The sequence below is a fragment of the Vipera ursinii genome, assembly GCF_947247035.1.
Source record: "Vipera ursinii genome assembly, chromosome: 6".
In the NCBI taxonomy this organism is placed as follows: domain Eukaryota; kingdom Metazoa; phylum Chordata; class Lepidosauria; order Squamata; family Viperidae; genus Vipera; species Vipera ursinii.
Window position 1 is genome coordinate 5,039,980 of NC_139515.1, and position 22,812 is coordinate 5,062,791.

General features: G+C 43.4%; 1 protein-coding gene across 2 annotated transcripts in view; it reads left to right on the plus strand.

The window, feature by feature from the left end:
- The first annotated feature begins 9,954 nt into the window (after positions 1-9,954).
- SLC2A13 (solute carrier family 2 member 13) overlaps positions 9,955-22,812 on the plus strand; it is a 96,082-nt gene continuing 83,224 nt past the window's right edge. For both annotated transcript variants that reach the window (XM_083366287.1, XM_083366288.1), the window contains exon 1: positions 9,955-10,688. In XM_083366287.1, coding sequence (XP_083222413.1) covers positions 10,076-10,688 — 613 coding nt within the window. In that variant the 5' untranslated portion in view covers positions 9,955-10,075. The remainder of the gene's footprint in view (positions 10,689-22,812) is intronic.

A 22,812-nucleotide genomic window follows, 5' to 3' on the forward strand; every position in this document is an offset into this window, starting at 1 on the left:
CTCAGTTATCAGTGAAGGGTGCGCCATCTTCACCAACTTAGAAAGAAACATTTGAATAGATATTGTTCTTCAAGGGTCTGTCTTTAAGGCCACCTGAAGCCATATCCGATGGAGAATGAATACTTTGTCCCTTATATGCAAATAAACATGGGTTGGGTTAGATCGGCTGAGACCCAGATATGTAACAGCTGATGGAAATGACAGCATCTACATTTCCAGTTAGTACTTCTTATGTTTGTAAATAAATCTTTGGGTGATTGTTCCATTAGTAATCCAATTATGACCATTTGATTACTTCTTCCATGCTTAATATTTTTTTCACAGATGGGCCCATGAATACTACTGATCTTTGAAGTAACGGTTCTTAATAACTTCTTGTTCCAGAAGAGACCTATTGTAGCTATCTTTGTAATGGGGTGGCTGTCTTATAACACAATCTGGGTTGCCACACAGGTGTTGCTCTCTCCGACATCCATCGAAGACTCTGAAATGCAAAGGTTAAATAGAGTAATAATAGAATATAAATAATAATAGAGTTCAAGTGGGCTTTAGTACTACTTTCTCTTTCGCTGGTTATCACAAAGTTAGAGTATATTTCAACCACATTAAAATAAGTAGATACTTCAACGAAAAACTCTTATTTTTCCTGATCAAAACACATGTCACCTAAGGCAGGAAAATTCTCTAGAGGTGTTTACCAAACGATCTAGATTTGTTTTTCAGTTGTTTTAGACAAAATTAAACCGCCGGTAGAATTTGACAAACCTGCTGTTTTTAAAATGTTAGTTTGGCAGTTGAAGGAGGCAATTAAAAAAAATAAATCCAAGTTCTGGCAAGGATAAATAAATATGTCTGTTATGAAACTTTTACAAAACCAACAAGACAGTAGTTCTCACCTCAAATAGACTGCTGAAAACTGACTTCCTTTAACACAGAAGGAAGTGTGTAAATTTACATCCTCAAAAAAGGATGCAGTTTTCCTTCGTTGGTAAGTTCGAAACAATAGGGCTGTGCAGGACGCCAGCACAGCTGGAGTAATCCTGTGAAAGATGCAGCTGCTTTAAAGAGCTGACGAGAGTTGCTGCCTCGGTGTGCCTCTGTATTCTAAAACAGCTTTTTCACAATAAAACCAAAGCTTGTAGCTCAGTACTCATAATGCAGGCAGCCTCAACGTATGGCCACAGCTGAGCCCAGCATGTATGTTGCTAAGTGAGACATTTGTGAGGTTTTTGCCTTGTTTTACGATTTTTCTTGCTACGTTGCTTAAGTAAATTGTCGCCGCTCTTAAATTAGCAACACGGGTCGTTAAAAGGAATCCGGCTGCCCCACTGACTTTGCTGGTCAGAGGTTTGCAAAAGGGGAGTTGTCAAGCCTCCGAATGCAGGTCAGGTGACCATGGGGAATGCCGCAACGGTTGTAAAGTGTGAAAAACGGTCCTTAGTCATTTTTTCCCCAGTGCTGGTGTAACTTTGAACAGTCGCTAAATGGACTGTTGTAAGTCGAGGAGTACCTGGGCTATAAATACATGCAGAAAATGGCCTCATTGGGTAAGAGAAAAATTAGAGTTGGGGCTGCCACCAAAAAGAGGAAGGGGTCACTTTAAGGCTCTTGTTTTCCATTTTTGTGTCAGATAAGGCAAAGATGAACCCTTTCACCATTTAGCAGAGATGTGACTTCGTCTTGGGGACTATTTGAAGCTATTGCTGATCGACCTGGCCATTAATTTTATTTATTTATTTATTTATTTATTTATTTATTTATTTATTTAGACTTATATACCGCCCTATTCCCGTAGGACTCAGGGCGGTTTACAGGGCAATTAAAATCATACCATACAAAAGTTAAAAAAAAATTAAAACAGTTAATTAAATTTAAAGCCCAAAATTTAAAAAGATAAAACATTAAAACCCAATTAAAACCCCTCAGTCTAGGCCCGACAGCTCAAAGAGCCAAGTTTTCAGGTCCCGGCGGAATGAGAGGAGGTCGGAGGCAGTCCTAAGTTCCATCGGAAGTTGGTTCCAAAGGGCAGGCGCACCCACAGAGAAGGCCCTCTCTCTGGGAGTCACCCGCCGGCAATCCTTCACTGGCAGTACCCTAAGAAGGCCCTCCCGGAGCTCCACAGAAAACCATGGGGCCCAACGGGATCTGTGCCGGGTTAGGGGTCGCAAGGGTACAACACGGTCGAGTGCCTCAGTGGCCGCCCTTTCCCAGGCATCCACCAAGGCACCGGCCGGGCTGTGAGTGAGGGAGATAGGTAAAGACCCAAGCGCCATCTGGAACCGTTCTGGGTCCATTAGGCCCCTGGGGTGGAACCACCTGGTCGGCTCCACAGCTCAGCGGCGGGGGGTGGCATAGCGGAAGACCAGCCGCAGGAGATAATGATCAGACCATGACAGAGGGACAATAGTTGGCAAGCCCCCTCCCAGATCATCCAACCATTGTCCAGATAAGAAAACCAGGTCAAGAGCGTGAACTTTTTATCTTTGAATAATCCACCAATCAGAACAGAGCTGGAAGGGACCTTGGAGGTCTTCTAGACCAGCCCCCTGCTCAAGCAGAAGCAGGACCAAGCAGGTGACTGCAACTTCATCCTAAGAAAAAAAAAGCAACAAAGGACCGTAAGCACTTTATATATATATATATTTTGCTGTTGCAAATAAACCCAAACCAATGGAATATTAGCTGTTTTCCTTCTCGTGAAATCAAACGAGGTGAGGATGGCGTTTTCCTTCGTGTTCATTTTATGAACCGATATCAAGCCCTTGTATGTTTTGGTTTGTTTTTACACACACACACACACGACGGGGGGGGGGGGGAGCTTTTCGTTTGCTGTGCAAGAGGCTAAAAATTAAAATTAAAATTCTTCTTCAGCCAGTTAAATTCCTCAACCTTACCCTCCGAAGGGCCGTTCAGATGCAATTCTCCATGGCCGGAAAATAACAAAGCGCGGCCCTGATGCGACGGCCCTGACCATATTAATCATGGAGGGGATAATTGGGGCTGTATTTATAACAAAAATTACACGTGGCATTTCTGGTCTAGAGGACAGGACAGACGCCATGTCTCTTCCTTTTGCAAACCCTGCTCCAATATTTTAATTAATTGATATGTCACTCATAAATTATACACAGCGGCTGAACGCAAGATCAGTTTGTCTTGCTGCCGAAATCATTATTTGGCTGGTTTTGCTTGAAGAGATCGAATTCTTCTACCAAAAACAACATTAAAGGTAAAGGCAAAGGTTCCCCCGCACATGCGTGCTAGTCGTTTCCGACTCTAGGGGCCGGTGCTCATCTCCGTTTCAAAGCCGAAGAGCCAGTGCTTGTCCGAGGACGTCTCCGTGGTCATGTGGTCGGCATGACTAGACGCCAAAGGCGCACGGAACGCTGTTACCTTCCCACCGGAGTGGTCCCTATTTTTCTTCTTGCATTTTTTATGTGCTTTCGAACTGCTAGGTTGGCAGAAGCTGGGACACGTAACAGGCGCTCACTCTGCTACGCGGCACTCGGGATTTGATCCACCAAACTGCCGACCTTCTGATCGACACGCTCAGTGTCCTAACCCACTGAGCCACCGCGTCCCAAGGAAAAACAACATACCTATATGTTATCTTTTTTTTTCTTCACAAGGTTCTTCTTTGGATTGGGGAGAATTACAGGTCCTCCTCGATTTACAGCAGTCCATTTAGCGACCGTTCAAAGTTACAACGTCACTGAAAAAAGGGCTGTCCCCATCGTCCAGCTGACCATCTGAAAATGTGGCTACTGAATTTGGGCCGCCTGATCTCCAGCGTGTTGTAGGCCACAAACGTCCTGTGTGTTAGCCTGGCCTGCTTTGCAGAGGTGAACACAAAGTGAACAATACACGGTCACAAACTTTTGGTTTTAGACTTGTTGGTTCTGCTTGTCTCAAAAAATGTACGAAGAGGTTCACCTGGGATGGAATGAAAACCTGATATGTAGAATCAGGTTTAATTTGGTGAGGTTAAGATAATATTCCGTGAATGCTGTGCTGGTCCTTTGCTCATCTTGAATTCTCACTTAATTCCTGAGCCTTTCCTACTTTTCTTTCCTGGAAATGACTAGGTTCCCCGGAGTCTCTGTAAAAGCAAACTAATCTTTCCTTTCCTTCCCTTTCCCTTCCTTCCCCTTTTCTTCCCTTCCCTCTTTTTCCTTTTCCTTTCCTTTCCTCTTTCCTTTCCTTTTCTATCCCCCTTCCCTTCCCTTCCCTTCCTTTCCCTTCCCTTCTCTTCCCTTCCCTCTTTCTCCTTTTCCTTCCCTTTCCTTCCCTTCCCTCTTCCCGTTCCTTTCCCTTTCCTCTTTCCTCTTTCCTTTCCTTTTCTATCCCCCTTTCCTTCCCCTTCCCGTTCCTTTCCCTTTTCTTATCTTCTCTTCCCTTCCCTTTCCCTTCCCTTCCTTTCCCTTCTCTTCTCTTCCCTCTTTCTCCTTTTCCTTCCCTTCCCTTCCCTCTTCCCGTTCCTTTCCCTTTCCTCTTTCTTCTTTCCTTTCCTTTTCTATCCCCTTTCCCTTCCCCTTCCCTTCCCCTTCCCTTCCCCTTCACTTCCCTTCCCTCTTTCCCCTTTTCCTTCCCTCTTTCCCCTTTTCCTTTCCTTCCCTTCCCATTCCTTTCCCATCCCCTTCCCTTTCCTCTTTCCTTCCCTTTCCTCTTTCCTCTTCCCTCTTTCCCATTTTCCTTCCCTTCCCTTTCCTCTTTCCCCTTTTCCTTCCCTTCCCTTTCGCTCCCCTACTATCCCTTAGACTACACTACATTACCCTCCCCTCCCCTTCTCTCCCCTCCCTCCCCACCTCTTCCCTTCCCTTCCCCTTCCCCTTCCCTTCCCTTCCTTTCCCTTCTCTTCTCTTCTCTTCCCTTCCCTTTCCCTTCCCTTCCTTTCCCTTCTCTTCTCTTCCCTCTTTCTCCTTTTCCTTCCCTTCCCTTCCCTCTTCCCGTTCCTTTCCCTTTCCTCTTTCCTCTTTCCTTTCCTTTTCTATCCCCCTTTCCTTCCCCTTCCCTTCCCCTTCCCTTCCCTCTTTCTCCTTTTCCTTCCCTTCCCTCTTTCCCCTTTTCCTTCCCTCTTTCCCCTTTTCCTTTCCTTCCCTTCCCATTCCTTTCCCATCCCCTTCCCTTTCCTCTTTCCTTCCCTTTCCTCTTTCCTCTTCCCTCTTTCCCATTTTCCTTCCCTTCCCTTTCCTCTTTCCCTTTTCCCTTCCCTTCCCTCTTTCCCCCTTTCCTTTCCTTTCCTCTTCCCTTTCCTCTTTCCCCTTTTCCTTCCCTTCCCTTTCGCTCCCCTACTATCCCTTAGACTACACTACATTACCCTCCCCTCCCCTTCTCTCCCCTCCCTCCCCACCTCTTCCCTTCCCTTCCCCTTCCCCTTCCCTTCCCTTCCTTTCCCTTCTCTTCTCTTCCCTTCCCTCTTTCTCCTTTTCCTTCCCTTTCCTTCCCTTCCCTTCCCTCTTCCCGTTCCTTTCCCTTTCCTCTTTCTTCTTTCCTTTCCTTTTCTATCCCCTTTCCCTTCCCCTTCCCTTCCCCTTCCCTTCCCTTCCCTCTTTCTCTTTTTCCTTTCCTTTCCTTCCCTCTTTCCCTTTTTCCTTCCCTCCCCTCTTTCCCCTTTTCCTTTCCTTTCCTTTCCTTCCCTTCCCATTCCTTTCCCATCCCCTTCCCTTTCCTCTTTCCTTTCCTTTCCTCTTTCCTCTTCCCTTCCCTCTTTCCCCTTTTCCTTTCCTTTCCTCTTCCCTTCCCTCTTTCCCCTCTTCCTTCCCTTCCCTTTCGCTCCCCTACTATCCCTTACCCTCCCCTCCCCTTCTCTCCCCTCCCTCCCCACCTCTTCCCTTCCCTTACTGGGAGGTTCCCTTTCATTGGATCTGTTCGAAGCCAAGGGCAGAGGGCCCTGGGGAGGCGAAGTTTTAATTCAGATTTAAGCTGACAATCTCTTCCAACTCTATAGTCCTATGAAATTGTAACAGGGGCTCCTACAAGTGAAAGTCCCAGCTTGGTAGCTTTTAATGGATTTTTATTTTTATTTTTATTATTATTATTAAAGCTCACAAGATGAGGCAACTAATAATTCCCTATCATGACTACATTAGTGCTTTCATAACTCTAGCTGTGGGTTCCTTTTAGATATTTGATTTGGCTCTGCAGGAACAGAACAATTCATCCAAACACAATCGCCGTTAGGTTTTTATAACACTAAAAAAAAAAAAAAACCACGAAAGTTTCTTTTCTTCCGGTCGAAAAATTTCTGCTGGAGCTTTCTTTTCAAAAGCAATTACTAAGCCCGGTTCTATGATCCAGATGTATTTGATCTCTCTTGCCTTATATTACAATAATAATAATACCGGCCTGTGAAATGCATCCCACTCTCTCTTTTTTTTTTTGCACGTATTTGCAGAAAAGCTTTGAGCCCACCACCAAGTAACCCTTCGTCCGTTTACTACCTTATTATTTTACAGTTTGCAAGCGTAATACATAACTCCGATGCAATTGCTAATCTCCCGATGCCTGCTGGTGAGAACAAATATTACCAGCATTATCTTCATGGGATTCGCGTCTTTCAAATCCTGCTGAATAACTGCGCTCTTAGAAAAGGCGCGGAAAAGCTATCGGAGATTTAACACACAGTGGTCTGTTACCACCAGTTAAACCAAAAAAAAAAACAAAAAAAAACCCCCAATGCCAGGGAATTAAAAAGGAGCAATGATACACATTGTGTAATCCTAACTCATAAGGAAAAGATTAAAGGATTTACGGACACAATGAGGTTCTAAATTGTTTCATTGGGTCTACTGCAGGTCACTTCCTGGGGGCGGTGTGTGTGTGTGAAAAGGGGTGTAATCTAATCTTGATGATCCTGCTAAAATAATTAGTGATGGGCCATTGACGGCTTGTTCATAAACTGAAGCGTTCCTTTGTTGGCTGTATGGAAAATAACATTCCTACGTGTACGACTCCCCCCAGACGATCTGAATAAGCCTTAGGGAAACAGAAAGTGTCAGGCAAAATGCCAGAAAGCGACCAATCGCTTTTGTCAGCAACACAAGTAGTCCTCAAGTTACGACCAAACCCAGCCGGTTAAGCGAGTTTTGCCCTGTTTTACGACTTTTCCTGCCGCAGCTGTTAACTCAGTCACTGCAGGTGTTAAGTTCATCAGACGGACGTTAAGTGAATCTGGCTTCCCCGTTGACTTGGTTTGTTGCACAAAAAGGGGGATCGCGTGAACCCGGGGACTTTGCAACCCCAGACCTTCGCTCGTTTCGCCGGGACCTTAAAACTTGGTTGTTTGATCTTGCTGGCCTGGACTGAGGGGGTTTTAATTTTAATTTTAATTTTAATTTTAATTTTAATTTTAATTTGTTTAATTGTGGGCTAGTCTTAATTTAATTCTATTTTAAAGTGTACTTATTTGTATTGTTTTAACTCGCTCTGTAAACCACCCTGAGTCCTTCGGGAATAGGGCGGTATATAAAATCAATTAAATAAATAAATAAATAAATACATACATAAATAAATAAATAGGAACCGATTGCCAAGCATCTGAATGTAAATCACGTGACCACGGGGACGCTGCAACGGTCCTAAGGGTGAAAAATGATCATAACTCACTTTTTCCAGTGCTGTCGTAACTTTGAGCAGTCAGTAAATGAACTGCTAAGTTGAGGACCATCTGTATTCACTTCCATGCTAGCGAGAAAAAAAGGAAAGAAAAGAAAAAAAATGGTTACAGTTCCCTTTTAGAATCTACACTTCAAAATAGACTTACTCATTGGGTTTGCATGTTGCATTAAAATATATGTTTTTCTTTGGAGTAGAGACTCTATGAATCATGTCGAAGTGATTTAATAACCATGATTTATGTCTTAGCATATCATGCAACCCAATTGTTAGGGATTCGTTCTACGTAACACGTTTAGACAAAACTTAACTTAGTATGGTATGCAAATTCAACTTTTTTTCTTCAACAAACCATGTTTAACAACCTGGGCATATTATGAGGTGTAATCACAACACTACTTGTTTGAGTAAGGATTCCCTTTTTGTGCTCGTGCCTGTTTTTATCCCCTTCTGACTGTGGAACAGATAAGAGCAGAATTTTACTGGGCAAAGATTAGTTAATGTAGTAGGAAATCAAGACAGGTAAAAAGATTCCATACAGTAGATTTAGTAAAATATAGGAGTTTTCATATCAGATCATATTTCAAAACTGCTTATGTTAATTCCTACAACACTGTCAAACTACTTAGTAAAGCTGTATTACTATTATTCTCCTCATTTTTCCCATATCCTTATCTTCTTATGACTATAACTTTGTTGCTTGTATCTTACAATTTAGATTTTTTTTTACTTAGTATGCTAGTATGATACTTGCTTAACTAGTATCCTATGACTATCACTAAGTGTTGCATCTTATGATTTATGATGAATGTATTTTTATGTTGTTTCTGATCATGATTTATCACTGTTACGTGTATGTACACTGAGCGCTTAGGCACTGGAGACAAATTCCTTGTGTGTCCAACCACACCTGGCCAATAAAGAATTCTATTCTATTCTATTCTATTCTATTCTATTCTATTCTACTCTACTCTACTCTACTCTACTCTATTCTATTCTATTCTATTCTATTCTATTCTATTCTATTCTATTCTATTCTATTCTATTCTATTCCATTCCATATTTTCTATTCTATTCTATTCTATTCTATTCTATTCTATTCTATTCTATTCTATTCTATTCTATTCTATTCTATTCTATTCTATTCTATTCTATTCTATTCTATTCTATTCCATTCTAGTCTATTCCATTCCATTCCATATTTTCTATTCTATTCTATTCTATTCTATTCTATTCTATTCTATTCTATTCTATTCTATTCTATTCTATTCTAGTCTACTCTAGTCTAATCTATTCCATTCTAGTCTATTCCATTCCATTCCATATTTTCTATTCTTCTATTCTATTCTATTCTATTCTATTCTATTCTAGTCTAGTCTAGTCTATTCTAGTCTAGTCTATTCCATTCTAGTCTATTCCATTCCATTCCATATTTTCTATTCTATTCTATTCTATTCTATTCTATTCTATTCTATTCTATTCTATTCTATTCTATTCTATTCTAGTCTATTCTAGTCTATTCCATTCCATTCCATATTTTCTATTCTATTCTATTCTATTCTATTCTAGTCTAGTCTATTCCATTCTAGTCTATTCCATTCCATTCCATATTTTCTATTCTATTCTATTCTATTCTATTCTATTCTATTCTATTCTATTCTATTCTAGTCTAGTCTATTCTATTCTAGTCTATTCTATTCTATTCTATTCTATTCTATTCTATTCTATTCTATTCTATTCTATTCTATTCTATTCTATTCTATTCTATTCTATTCTATTCTATTCTATTCTATATTCTTTTCCATTCCATTCCATAGAAGCTTCTCAATCAGAAAAAGGGAAGAGCTGGCACGCGAGGCCCACCCACCAGCTTCACCAGCGCTCACCGCGCATGTCCAGCCGCACGCTCCATAGAGAGACGAAAAAGAAAGGGTTTTTTTTCCCCCTTATTATTCCACCCCCCTATTACGCTCCTTTATTATTCGCCGCCTCGAGCCGCCTCCTCACAGGCTGAGAAAGAACGGAACCGCCACACCGCCACGGCAACAACAGGCAGGCGACCGGAAACCCAGCGCGATCCAAGCGCAATTTGATCAGCTGCCGAATTATTATTATTATTTTTTGTTTCCCCCTTCCCAAACTCGCAGGGCCAAAGGGGAGGAGACCAAAAAAGCCCCTCCCCCTTTCGACTCCGCCCTCCTCCCTTCCGACCAATCACCACTGACGGCGCCTCTTTTTTTTTTTTTCTGTTTTCCCCCTCCTGCTCCACCCCGCTGGGCGTGAGAGGGCGGCGTCCGCGGCCGCGAGCAGACGTGGAGACCGCGCCGCTCCCCAGCTTCAGTTCCGAGCGTAGCCGGAGCATGAAAGGCTGCTGCGGCGCCCTGCAGGCAAGCCGCGCAGGAGGAGGCAGAGAAAGCAGAGGAGAAGGAGGCGGCGGCGGCCAGCCCGGCCGGCGGGCCCCATGTCCCGCAAAGCCAATGTGGAATACACGCTGCGGAGCCTGAGCAACCTGATGGGGGAGAAGCGGCGCCGGCAGCCTCAGCCGCCGCCTCCTCAGCCGCCGCCGCCGCCTTTCAGGCGCGAAGGCTCGGCCAGCTTGGGCGAACGGAGCCTAATCGCCGGCGCCGAGTCTTGCTCCAGCCTGAACAGCCAGTCCTCGGGCGGCGGCGGCGGCGGCGGGAGCGGCGGGAGCGGGAGCTGCGCCGAGCTGGAACGGGCTGCCCGCCGGCAGTTCCAGCAGGACGAGACGGCCGGTTTCGTCTACGTGGTGTCGGCCTTTTCGGCGCTGGGCGGCTTCCTCTTCGGCTACGACACCGGCGTGGTGTCCGGCGCGCTACTGCTGCTGAAGAAAGAGCTGCGCCTCGACGCCTTCTGGCAGGAGCTGTTGGTCTCCGGCACGGTGGGCGCCGCCGCCGCCTCGGCTCTGCTGGGCGGCGTGCTGAACGGCTGGGCCGGCCGCCGCGCCTGCATCCTGCTGGCCAGCTTGCTCTTCGCCGCCGGCGCCGTCCTGCTGGCCGCCGCGCCGGATAAAGAGACGCTGCTCGGCGGGCGCCTGGTGGTCGGGCTGGGCATAGGTAGGTTGGGCGATGGCCTTCCTCCCCCCCGCCCTCCCGGGGAGGGCGAGGCTCCGGGGGGGGGGTGGCTGCGACACCCCGATTCCTAACTCCCCCCGCCCCGTGTCAGCTGCAGGGTTGGAAAAGGAGGGGTCCTTGGGAGGACGGGGGGGGGTTCTTGTGGACGTTGCCTTGCCCGGCTAGGTAACGTCATCAGGGTTAAGGAGGGAGCGGGGTTTGTAAGGGGGGGAGGAAAAGGACCGAGGGGTCTATGGTGCTCTTCTGAGCTGGGTTGCCTTTTTTTTCCAGACCTTTCCTTACCCAGCTAGGTAACGGGATCAGTGCTGGGAGGGAGTGGGATTTGTGAAAAGGAGGAAGACAAGGATCAAGGTGCTGTCTGAACTGGGTTATCTAGGTAACAACATCAGTGCCGGGAGGATTTGTGGAGAGGAGGAGGAGGAGGATCAAGGTGGTAACAACATCAGTGCCAGGAGGATTTGTGGAGAGGAGACGACAGTGGGGTGCTTGTTGCTTTCCGAGCTTGGGGTGGTTCTCTGGCGGACGTTGCCTTGCCCGGCTAGGTAACGTCATCAGGGTTAGGAGGGAGCGGGGTTTGTTGGGAGGAGGAAAAGGACCAAGTGGTCTATGGTGCTCTTCTGAGCTGGGTTGCCTTTTTTTTCCCAGACCTTTCCTTACCCAGCTAGGTAACGTAATCAGTGCTAGGAGGGAGTGGGATTTGTGAAGAGGAGGAGGAGGAGGATCAAGGTGCTGTCTGAACTGGGTTATCTAGGTAACAACATCAGTGCCGGGAGGATTTGTGGAGAGGAGACGACAGTGGGGTCGTTGCTTTCCGAGCTTGGGGTCTTTCTCTGGCGGACATTGCCTTTCCCGGCTAGGTAACGTCATCAGGGTTAGGAGGGAGCGGGGTTTGTAGGGAGGAGGAAAAGGACCGAGGGGTTTATGGTGCTCTTCTGAGCTGGGTTGCCTTTTTTTTCCCAGACCTTTCCTTACCCAGCTAGGTAACGGGATCAGTGCTGGGAGGGAGTGGGATTTGTGAAAAGGAGGAGGAGGAGGAGGAGGATCTAGGTGCTGTCTGAACTGGGTTATCTAGGTAACAACATCAGTGCCGGGAGGATTTGTGGAGAGGAGGAGGAGGAGGATCAAGGTGGTAACAACATCAGTGCCAGGAGGATTTGTGGAGAGGAGACGACAGTGGGGTGCTTGTTGCTTTCCGAGCTTGGGGTGGTTTTCTGGCGGACGTTGCCTTGCCCGGCTAGGTAACGTCATCAGGTTTAGGAGGGAGCGGGGTTTGTAGGGGGGGGAGGAAAAGGACCGAGGGGTTTATGGTGCTCTTCTGAGCTGGGTTGCCTTTTTTTTCCCAGACCTTTCCTTACCCAGCTAGGTAACGGGATCAGTGCTGGGAGGGAGTGGGATTTGTGAAAAGGAGGAGGAGGAGGATCTAGGTGCTGTCTGAACTGGGTTATCTAGGTAACAACATCAGTGCCGGGAGGATTTGTGGAGAGGAGGAGGAGGAGGATCAAGGTGGTAACAACATCAGTGCCAGGAGGATTTGTGGAGAGGAGACGACAGTGGGGTGCTTGTTGCTTTCCGAGCTTGGGGTGGTTTTCTGGCGGACGTTGCCTTGCCCGGCTAGGTAACGTCATCAGGTTTAGGAGGGAGCGGGGTTTGTAGGGGGGGGAGGAAAAGGACCGAGGGGTCTATGGTGCTCTTCTGAGCTGGGTTGCCTTTTTTTCCCCAGACCTTTCCTTACCCAGCTAGGTAACGGGATCAGTGCTGGGAGGGAGTGGGATTTGTGAAAAGGAGGAGGAGGAGGATCAAGGTGGTAACAACATCAGTGCCAGGAGGATTTGTGGAGAGGAGGAGGAGGAGGATCAAGGTGGTAACAACATCAGTGCCAGGAGGATTTGTGGAGAGGAGACGACAGTGGGGTGCTTGTTGCTTTCCGAGCTTGGGGTGGTTTTCTGGCGGACGTTGCCTTGCCCGGCTAGGTAACGTCATCAGGTTTAGGAGGGAGCGGGGTTTGTAGGGGGGGGAGGAAAAGGACCGAGGGGTCTATGGTGCTCTTCTGAGCTGGGTTGCCTTTTTTTCCCCAGACCTTTCCTTACCCAGCTAGGTAACGGGATCAGTGCTGGGAGGGAGTGGGATTTGTGAAAAGGAGGAGGAGGAGGATCAAGGTGCTGTCTGAACTGGGTTGCTTTTTTGCAGAGGGTTCATTATCCAACTAGGTAACTACATCAGTGCCGGGAGGATTTGTGGAGAGGAGGAGGAGAAGGAGGAGGAGGAAGACAGTGGGGTCCTTGTTGCTTTCTGAGCTTGGGGTGGTTCTCTGGCGGACGTTGCCTTGCCCGGCTAGGTAACGTCATCAGGGTTAGGAGGGAGCGGGGTTTGTAGGGGTGGGAGGAAAAGGACCGAGGGGTCTATGGTGCTCTTCTGAGCTGAGTTGCCTTTTTTTTCCAGACCTTTTCTTACCCAGCTAGGTAACGTGATCAGTGCTGGGAGGGAGTGGGATTTGTGAAAAGGAGGAGGAGGAGGATCAAGGTGCTGTCTGAACTGGGTTATCTAGGTAACAACATCAGTGCCGGGAGGATTTGTGGAGAAGAGGAGGAGGAGGAGGAGGAGGAGGATCAAGGTGCTGTCTGAACTGGGTTGCTTTTTTGCAGAGGGTTCATTATCCAACTAGGTAACTACATCAGTGCCGGGAGGATTTGTGGAGAGGAGGAGGAGGAGGAAGACAGAGGGGTCCTTGTTGCTTTCCGAGCTTGGGGTGGTTCTCTGGCAGACATTGCCTTGCCCGGCTAGGTAACGTCATCAGGGTTAGGAGGGAGCGGGGTTTGTAGGGAGGAGGAGGAGGAGGACCAAAAAGTCTTTGGTGCTCTCTGAGTTTTTTTTATCCCCCCAGACATTTCATTACCCATCTAGGTAACATGATCAGTGCTGGGAGGGAGCGGGGGTTTGTGAAAAGGAGGAGGAGGAGAAGAACGATGACCAAGGAGTCTTTGGTGCTCTCTGGGTTGCTTTTTTGCAGACATTTCATTACCCAGTTAGGTAACATCATCAGTGCTAGAAAAGAATGGCATTTCTGGAGAGGAGGAGGAGGAAGACTAAGACTGTGGGGTGCTTGGTGCTCTCTGAGCTGGGTGGTTTTCTTGCGGACATTTCATGACCCAACTAGGTAACATCAGTGCTAGAAGAGAGGGGGTTTGTGAAGTGGAAGAGGAGGAGGAGGAGGAGGACTGTGGGGTCCTTGGTGCTCTCTGAACTTGGGAGATTTCCTGCAGACTTTTCATGACCCAACTAGGGAACATCATCAGTGCTAGGAGGGAGAGGGGTTTGTGGAGTGGAGGAGGAGGACGATGACGACGACTGTGGGACCCATGGTGCTTTCTGAGCTCAGTGGTTTCCTTGCAGACGTTTCGTTACTCAACTGGGTAACATCATCAGTGTTTGAGGGAGTTCTATTGAATAGAAACCAGGAGCAAACCCCCTCTCCCTTCTATAATAATAATAAAGTTGGAAGGGACCCTGGAGGTCATCCAGTCCAACCCCCTGCTCAGGCAGGAGACCCTACGCCATTTCAGACATTTCTATCGCTGGTGACATTACGTAGTTTGAGTAATGAAACGTCTGCAGGAAAGACACCCCACCCAATCCCATCCCATCATCCTCTTTCATGCAGGAGCACAATTCAGAGCAGCTTTGGTTTAACACCGGGGTTCCCCAAACCCTTCGCCTCCCTCCCCCAAATTATTATTTGGAAATAATACAGTAAGCACTACTTTTAACTCGTAGCATGACGGATATTAAGGACAATTTGAGCCATTCTCACTGATGGATCAACACTGTCACGCTGCTGGCCAGCTCTCCTTCAGGACTGTGGGCTGCCCTACAGCTTTTCAGAGAAACCCCCCCCCCACATGAATTGGATTGCCACCTTCTGAGCCCCAGACATTTACTAAACCCCCTTTTTAGCCCCAGACATTTTCTTGATTTACGGGATAGTCCTAAGAACCCTTACAGGGTCAATGCTGACCAATTTGGGGAACCCTGTTCCAAAGCCAGACCCCCCCCCTGTATGCGGTTGTGGGGTGTTTTTTTTTTCAGCTTTTCGTGCACATAAAATTTCAGTCTATTTTCTAGTCCCTTGGAGACATAGACCTTGGACGGCTTTTAGTCCAGCCCCATGTCCGAGGCAAGAGATTTTATTGCATCCCAAACAAATAGCCTGTCTAATCTTTTTTTTAACTAGGGAAATCCAAATAAACGTTTCCTGTGATAAGAGAGACAACCGTCTTCTCGAATTAAAACGGGAGTTGGATGTTGTTTCCAAAGCACTGCTCAGATTTCCCATCCTTTTAATTTGGCTTTTAACTTCTAAAGCTAACCTGTTTTTCATCTGGCACAAGGGCCATTTTAAAGAACGGGAATGTAGTCTGCAATCAAACCCTTGGATTTGACCATCGTTTTCAATTCCTTTGGAAGATTGTCTTATTCGTTTGGGTTATTCACGGGTTTTTTTTATTTAGAATTTAAGCCTCTTGTGCTCTGTATAACATATATAGTGCTTTGAATGTGACTATAGCTGTTTGGAAGGTTTTCTCATGAACTAATCCAGAGCACTACTTAAAATCCAGATCCTTCGTTTGATACCATGGGGAAATTTTTCACCTCATCTAAACAGTTGGTGATATAACGTGTGATATAACCTTCACAATCAATGTTGTAGGTAAAGACTATGTTTTATCATTCTTGAAACTTAAATAATCGCAAATAAGCATATTTCCATCAATCACAATATAATATATCGCCGCCTATCCAGCAATAAGTACTGCTGAGGCATTGTGATTTCATACTAAGTCAGAATTTAAATGGCATCTGAAAACGGATCTTTCATTTATTATGTAAAATGTTCCTTAAATGCTCTTCCTGTTCAGTTAATATTTATTCCCTAAATACCTTTAAGAAGTTGGTCTTGTAAGGTTAATTTATCAGTAGAGAATTCTTATGTGCCATTTGGGGGGGGGACTTTTATTTGATCTTTGGGTGTTTACTGTTTTGTTGGGTGTTCGGGGGTATACTTATCTTTTGTTGTATACCGTATATATACTAAGATGGTAATAAGTACCATTACATTGAGCAAGGCCTAAATTATGCTATTAGAGACTGTAACTCTGCCTTCTGCTTTTCGAGTAATTTAAAGAAGTTTAAATTGGTTTCTCTCTCTCTCTTTTAACCTCATAACAATTCAGTAAAATAGATTGGAATTAAAAAAAGTAGTGACTGGTTGAATCTATAATTTAATTATTTTTTAAAAAAGAAAAATATTGGAACATAGTCTGCTGATAAATGGTAGCCAAATATGCACGTAGAGGAAGAATTGTCTTCTACTGCAAAGCTTGTATAGATAGTCCTCAACTTACAAGCAAAATTGAGCCCCAAATTTCTCTTGCTAAGCGAGGTATTTGTGAGGTGAATTTTGTCCCACTTTAAGGCCTTTCTTGCCACAGGTTTAAGGGAATCCCTTTAGTTGTTAAGTGAGTGACATGGCTGTTAAGTGAATCTGATTTTCCCATTGACTTCGCTTAGCAGGTGGTGGCAAAAAGGGGATCACGTGACCCATAGGACACAGCAACCGTCACAAGCACGAACCAGTTGCCAAGCATCCCAGTTTTCATTCCCTGACCATGGGGATGCCGCAACGGTCATAAATCCCTTTTTTTTTCCAGTGCCGTTGTAACTCTGAACGGTCACTAAGTGAACTGTGGGTAAAGGTGAGGACTTACTTGAATGCCTTTTCAGCTTGTTTCAAATCTTTGAGGAATTGTGTTTTAATACAGGGGTCTTCCGACTTGGCCCTTTTATGACTTGTGGACTTCAACTCCCAGGATTCCTCAGCCAGTCACGCTGGCTGAGGAATTCTGGGAGTTGAAGTCCACAAGTCATAAAAGGGCCAAGTTGGAAGACCCCCTGTTTTAATAAGACTGGCCCTTTGCTTTAAACCAGGGGTCTCCAAAATTGGCCGCTTTGAGACTTGTGGACTTCAACTCCCAGAATTCCCTCAGCCAGTGTTGCTGGCTGAGGAATTCTGGGAGTTGAAGTCCACAAGTCTTAAAGCAGCCTAGTTTGAAGACCCCCTGCTTTAAACACCTGCGTTTCCAACTTGGTAATCCATAATACCTTCTTGTTGGTCTCCCTTGTGGCCAGTGCTTCTTGTCTGTGCGTTTCCACCGTGTGTTGTCATCTGTCTCTCTCTTTTTAATATATTTCTTTCGGCTGCTTCGTCTGAGGGAATTTCATTACCAATTCAGTTGGCTCCTTCACGGACTGTGCAGGACTAGACTCTTCTTTCCAATTCCAGTCATTTGATTTCAGACTCCATTTGTCTCCATCAGCTCCATTCATTTGTATTAGAGTGGGAAGCTGAGGGAACTTTTAACTGCCATTTTTGTGCTTTCACTTTGTGTGACTTCTCCATGATTAATGAATACCTCAGTTGGTTCTGCTCAGTTAGAAATTTTAAATTTTAAAAAGCATTTGAACCGTTTTGGCATCCATGATACGTACTCCGGCAAGGTTTGCTCCAAATGTTTTGGAAAGTGAAGGAATCAGTAGGGGTAGTCCTCTCATTAAAGCCATCTGTTTAGTGATGGTTTGAAGTTACAACGGGACTGGGAAAAAGTGACTTATGACCATTTTTCACATGACCGTTGCAGCATCCCCACGGTCATGTGATCCGAATTCAGATGCTAGGCGACTGGTTCATATTTATGACGGTTTTAATATCCCGGGGTCCTGTGATCCCCTTTTGTGAACTTCTGACATGCAAAGTCAATGGGAAAACCAGATTCACAAGCATGCTACTGACTAAACAGTTGTTACTGACTTAACTATAGCGAGAAAGGCTGTAGAAAGGGACAGAACTCACTTAGCAACTGTCTTGCTTAGCAACGGAAATGTTGGGCTCCATTGTTGCAAGTGAAGGACTATATCGTCTCCTAGCTACATTAATGTTAAGGACTCTTATTAAATTAGATAATTTCTATTGTCATTTTTTCCTGTGGGCACAATGGCACACGTTAAAAATGAAATTTAGTGGCTTCCTCTCAAAGTGCCCACATACATAGCACACATTTGAACATATACAGCATACATATAGACGTACACCCTTACACATACATAACATATAAATATTAAACACTGTCCATCTTGAATACAGAACAGAAAGAGGAAGCTTTAGACTTCACAAGGTTGACACTGTGTGGAACAAAGTAAAACAAAGATGCTAAGTCAATTTCAAGTTGCACATGAAGGCAGATATGTCTTTATTCAACAATTTCAGGAGTTTGCCGCATAGTGATTATTCTTTCTGAATATTTATTGCTAAAAATGATAATTAAGTTGGCATAGGGCTGGGATGAATCATGGGACAAGCCAGAAGAATTGGCAAACTGTAATTTAGTGCATCATTGGCAGTTTATTAATTAAAAATCACAATTTGTTTGCTCTAAGAATTAGCAGTTAGATTTGATCTCCCAAAACTGTGTATGCAGCATCTGTCTACAATGAGCTGAAAGCACCCATACTTTAAAAAAAAAATTCAGAGAGAGTGATAGGAACATACTGTATGTCTGAAATAGGGTTTCCTGCCTGAGCAGGGATTGGACTAGATGACCTCTAAAGTCCCTTCCAAATTTTATTATTATAAAACTTTTATTCATAAAACATGAAACTCAGTCAACTGAACACTCAAATTGACTGGCACCGATGGTTGACACGGGTTGCTGCCAGCATCCTAGGTATCAACCAGGTATCTCCTTAAAATGGAAGATGTTCCGAGTAACACAATTTTTTGTAGCTTTGCTGGAGTTATTGCAGGAAACTGCAATTTCTTGATGTATTACTATTATTATTATTATTCACATGTATCCATTCCATACAGGTACTTCTCAACTTATGACCACAATTAAGCTCAAAATTTCTCTTACTAAGCAAGACAGTTGTTAAGTGAGTTTTGTCCCGTTTTATGACCTTTTTTATCTGGCTCAATGTCATTTTACTTCTGCATTTGTTTTTTAGAATGGCTAGCAGTGGAGGTTCCTACCGCTTACATGCCAGGATAAGATAAAATAAGTGAAACAAGTCATAGAATAGAATGGAATGGGAATGGAATAGGAATAGGAATAGAAATACAGAATAGAAATACAGAATAGAATAGGAATAGAAATACAGAATAGAATAGAATAGAATAGAAATACAGAATAGAATAGAATAGATATTGGAATGAATAGAATAGAATGAAATATGAATAGAATAGAATAGAATAGAATAGAATAGAATAGAATAGAAGAATGGAGAATAGAATAGAATAGATATTGGAATGAATAGAATAGAATAGAATGAAATATGAATAGAATAGAATAGGAATAGAACAGAATAGAAATACAGAATAGAATAGAATAGATATTGGAATGAATAGAATAGAATGAAATATGAATAGGATAGGATAGAATAGAATAGATATTGGAATGAATAGAATAGAATAGAATAGAATAGAATAGAATAGAATAGAATAGAATAGAATAGAATAGAATAGAATGAAATATGGATAGAATAGAATAGGAATAGAATAGAATAGAATAGAATAGAATAGAATAGAGGAATGGAGAATAGAATAGAATAGAATAGAATAGAATAGAATAGAATAGAATAGAATAGAATAGAATGAAATATGAATAGAATAGAATAGAATAGAGGAATGGAGAATAGAATAGAATAGAATAGAATAGAATAGAATAGAATAGAATAGAATCTGGAATAGAATAGAATAGAAGCTGGAATAGAAGCTGGAATAGAAGCTGCATCTTCCGATCCGGTCCACCACATTTCTGGGCTCTGCCTTGCATGCTACTTTGATTAGAGGGCCTCTTCCCAGTGTCTACAGCTGGTGAGCTCGGATACGGAGTGCAGAGAGCCAAAACTGGGGCCAAGGGTGTCTCCCAAGGATGAGATTTAAAAAATGTCAAGATGGCAGCCGTGATTGAAGTCACAACACATTTAGAAAATGGAGCAGGGCTTCAATCATAGGGTCAGAACTGCCATCTTGACTTTTTTTTTACATCTGCACAGACGGTCCTGCCCCACCCAGCAAATTCTTTGATTTCCTTTTCATCATTGCTTTAACTGCGGTGATTGTTTGAAGACTGAATTGCATGCCAGGATAAGATAAAATAAGTGAGACAAGTCATAGGATAGGATAGGATAGGATAGGATAGGATAGGATAGGATAGGATAGGATAGGATAGGATAGGATAGGATATTGGAATGAATAGAATAGAATAGATATTGGAATGAATAGAATAGAATAGAATAGAATAGAATAGAATAGAATAGAATAGAATAGAATAGAATAGAATAGAATAGAATAGAATAGAATAGCAATAACAAGAGTTGGAAGGGACCTTGGAGGTCATCTAGTCCAACCCACCCACCCCCCGCTCAGGCAGGAAAGCCTATACCATTTCAGCCAAATGGTTGTCCAGTCTTTTTTAAAAAACTTCCAGTGTTGGAGCATTCACAACTTCTGGAGAACCAAATTATGAGAAAGCATCGCTTTTGCCTAAGAACAAGTTCTTGAACAAAAGATATTGAGACCAAAAAAATTGAATAAGCTGTCCTAACGCTCATGAGGTTTAGACCCAGATGTTTGTTTGATGAACCAACCCTGATAGAAACAGTTTTGATTTGATTTGATCTTGTTTATATGATAATATAGAAGCTCAAGAAGGCTGGGTTAAATAGTTTGCAATTATTAATAGGTAGGATCGGTTCAATTGCCTAGTTCCCAAGTAAGGTAAAGGTAAAGGTTCCCACACGCATGCGTGCTAGTCATTTCCAACTCTAGGGGCCGATGCTCATCTCCGTTTCAAAGCCGAACAGCCAGCGCTTGTCCGAGGACGTCTTCGTGGTCATGTGGCCGGCATGACTAGACACCAAAGGCGCACGGAACGCTGTTACCTTCCCACCGTGGTGGTCCCTATTTTTCTACTTGCATTTTTACGTGCTTTCGAACTGCTAGGTTGGCAGAAGCTGGGACGAGTAACAGGCGCTCGCTCTGCTACGCGGCACTCGGGATTCGACCCGCCAAACTGCTGACCTTCTAATCCCAAGTATCCATAGGTAATTAATGTTATCCTTCAGTGGAACTCAGAATATAAGTGCAGAAATAATGTACAACATTAATATATATTTTTTGTCTTTTGGATTTTGAAAGACTGGTATTTCCTTATGGAATATTTTTTTTGCCAGTGAAAAAAATAGCAATACTAGTTAATCATTTGAAAAGTTAAATATTAAACAGTCGTATTTAAGGTCATCCATCAGAGGGAGCTAAGGAGCTTAGCTAGTAGTTTATGCATCATAAATATAGAGATCAACTGTATGCAACAGAAATATAGAGATCAACTGTACTGTTCAAATTAAAATAACACTAAAAATAAGGGAAACAACATGTTTTTGAATGCATTTAAGATATGACAGATTAGTAAACTAATAATTCTTTATTTTTTTTCTATTTAATATTTTGGCAAAGGTTTATATTGAATTTTGTCTTGTTAAAAGAGACTTACATGCTCTAGGGGGAAAAAAAATAGGGCTGCCCTATAGTCAAATTTATGAAATTGACATAATACGGAAAAAAGGTGGTTGGTGATCTGACTTTATTAAGGCTTTCCTTTAGTAATACTTAATTTTATAGATAGTCCTTTTCCCCCAAAGGAAGATGGATATACTACATAATAAAACAAGTATGTAAATATAACCTATCAATGTCTAGCAGAATAGCCTTGCAATTAAATTCATTAAGCTTACTTGTCCAATACAGTGGATTAAAAAAAAAGGCAAAAAGAAGAGAAAGGAATATTTCTCTCACAAATAAAATGTTATCAGGCCTTGCCAGACCAAAGACAACCTCATTAACATTTTGGGCTGGAGGCTCGCATAAATGGCTATCAATTTTAGACTCCAGATTCTGAATGGACCGACATCCGGTGATAGATAGAGGGGTTATGTGTAAATAGTTCATAATCTACCTATCTATTCTAGGGACTTTTAAAGTAATCTCCTGCCGCTGGACAGGGGTGTCCAATCTTATCAACTTTAAGACCTGTGGACTTCAACTCCCAAATTTCCCCAGCCACCTGATAATTTTTGTAACCCCTCAGATATTGCTATCATCCTGTAATTTAGGCAGATAAATCAACAGCCACATTTTTGTTTACTTTTTTTAAAAAAAAATATATAGGCTGAATTGAGAGATTTAATTTGAGAACTATGTTTATAAATCAAGCTATTATAATCCACGTTAATATGTTACCGGTAGCTTCAAGACATCATATACATTCCTCTTTTTTTTTTAGCTTAATATACTCCTGGAAATGTAATATTTTAGAGGCTTTAAGAGAATTGTAGAAATTTCGATGTTGGAATGCTTCCAGAAACTTAATGACTAATAATTTTAGCTGCTGCTCAAACCAAAGTTTGAAAAATGCAATTGGTTATAGATGAAAACAATTTTTAACGATACAGATTTTTTTTGGCTTCGGCTAAACAACAGCTGGTAGGTGTTTACGATCCATTCCGATTCAGATGTAGCTTCTTCTTAAGCATACCGAATCTCCAAGAATGCATTTGATGTGCAAAAAAAATTCAGGCAAGAGGAGAAAGATAGAAAACTTTATGTAACTAACTGTAAACATCTTGTCAAAGCAAATCTTCTCGGCCAACCGAGTACAAAGTGACAGGTGTCGTTCACGGGCTCTGTGCTGTAAAGTTGCATGTCACGATTGGTTACCGTGACAACGGATATTTGTATGTAGGCTGTCGTCCTGAACACATTTATGTTTATACGTGTGTACATTTGTGCTTGTGTGTTTGTCCAAAGTTTGCTGCTAGGGCAGATAATACAGCTAATTTTTTTTTCACTATAGTCATTAATGTTGCAAATAAGCTTTGAACATTGTGGTTTTGATCGCTGGCTCTTAGACCTTCTTGCAGTGATAGGAACAAGCGTGGATATTCTAGGGATTAAAGTTTATTTTCAGTTACGTGACTTACCTAGCGTGATAAACTT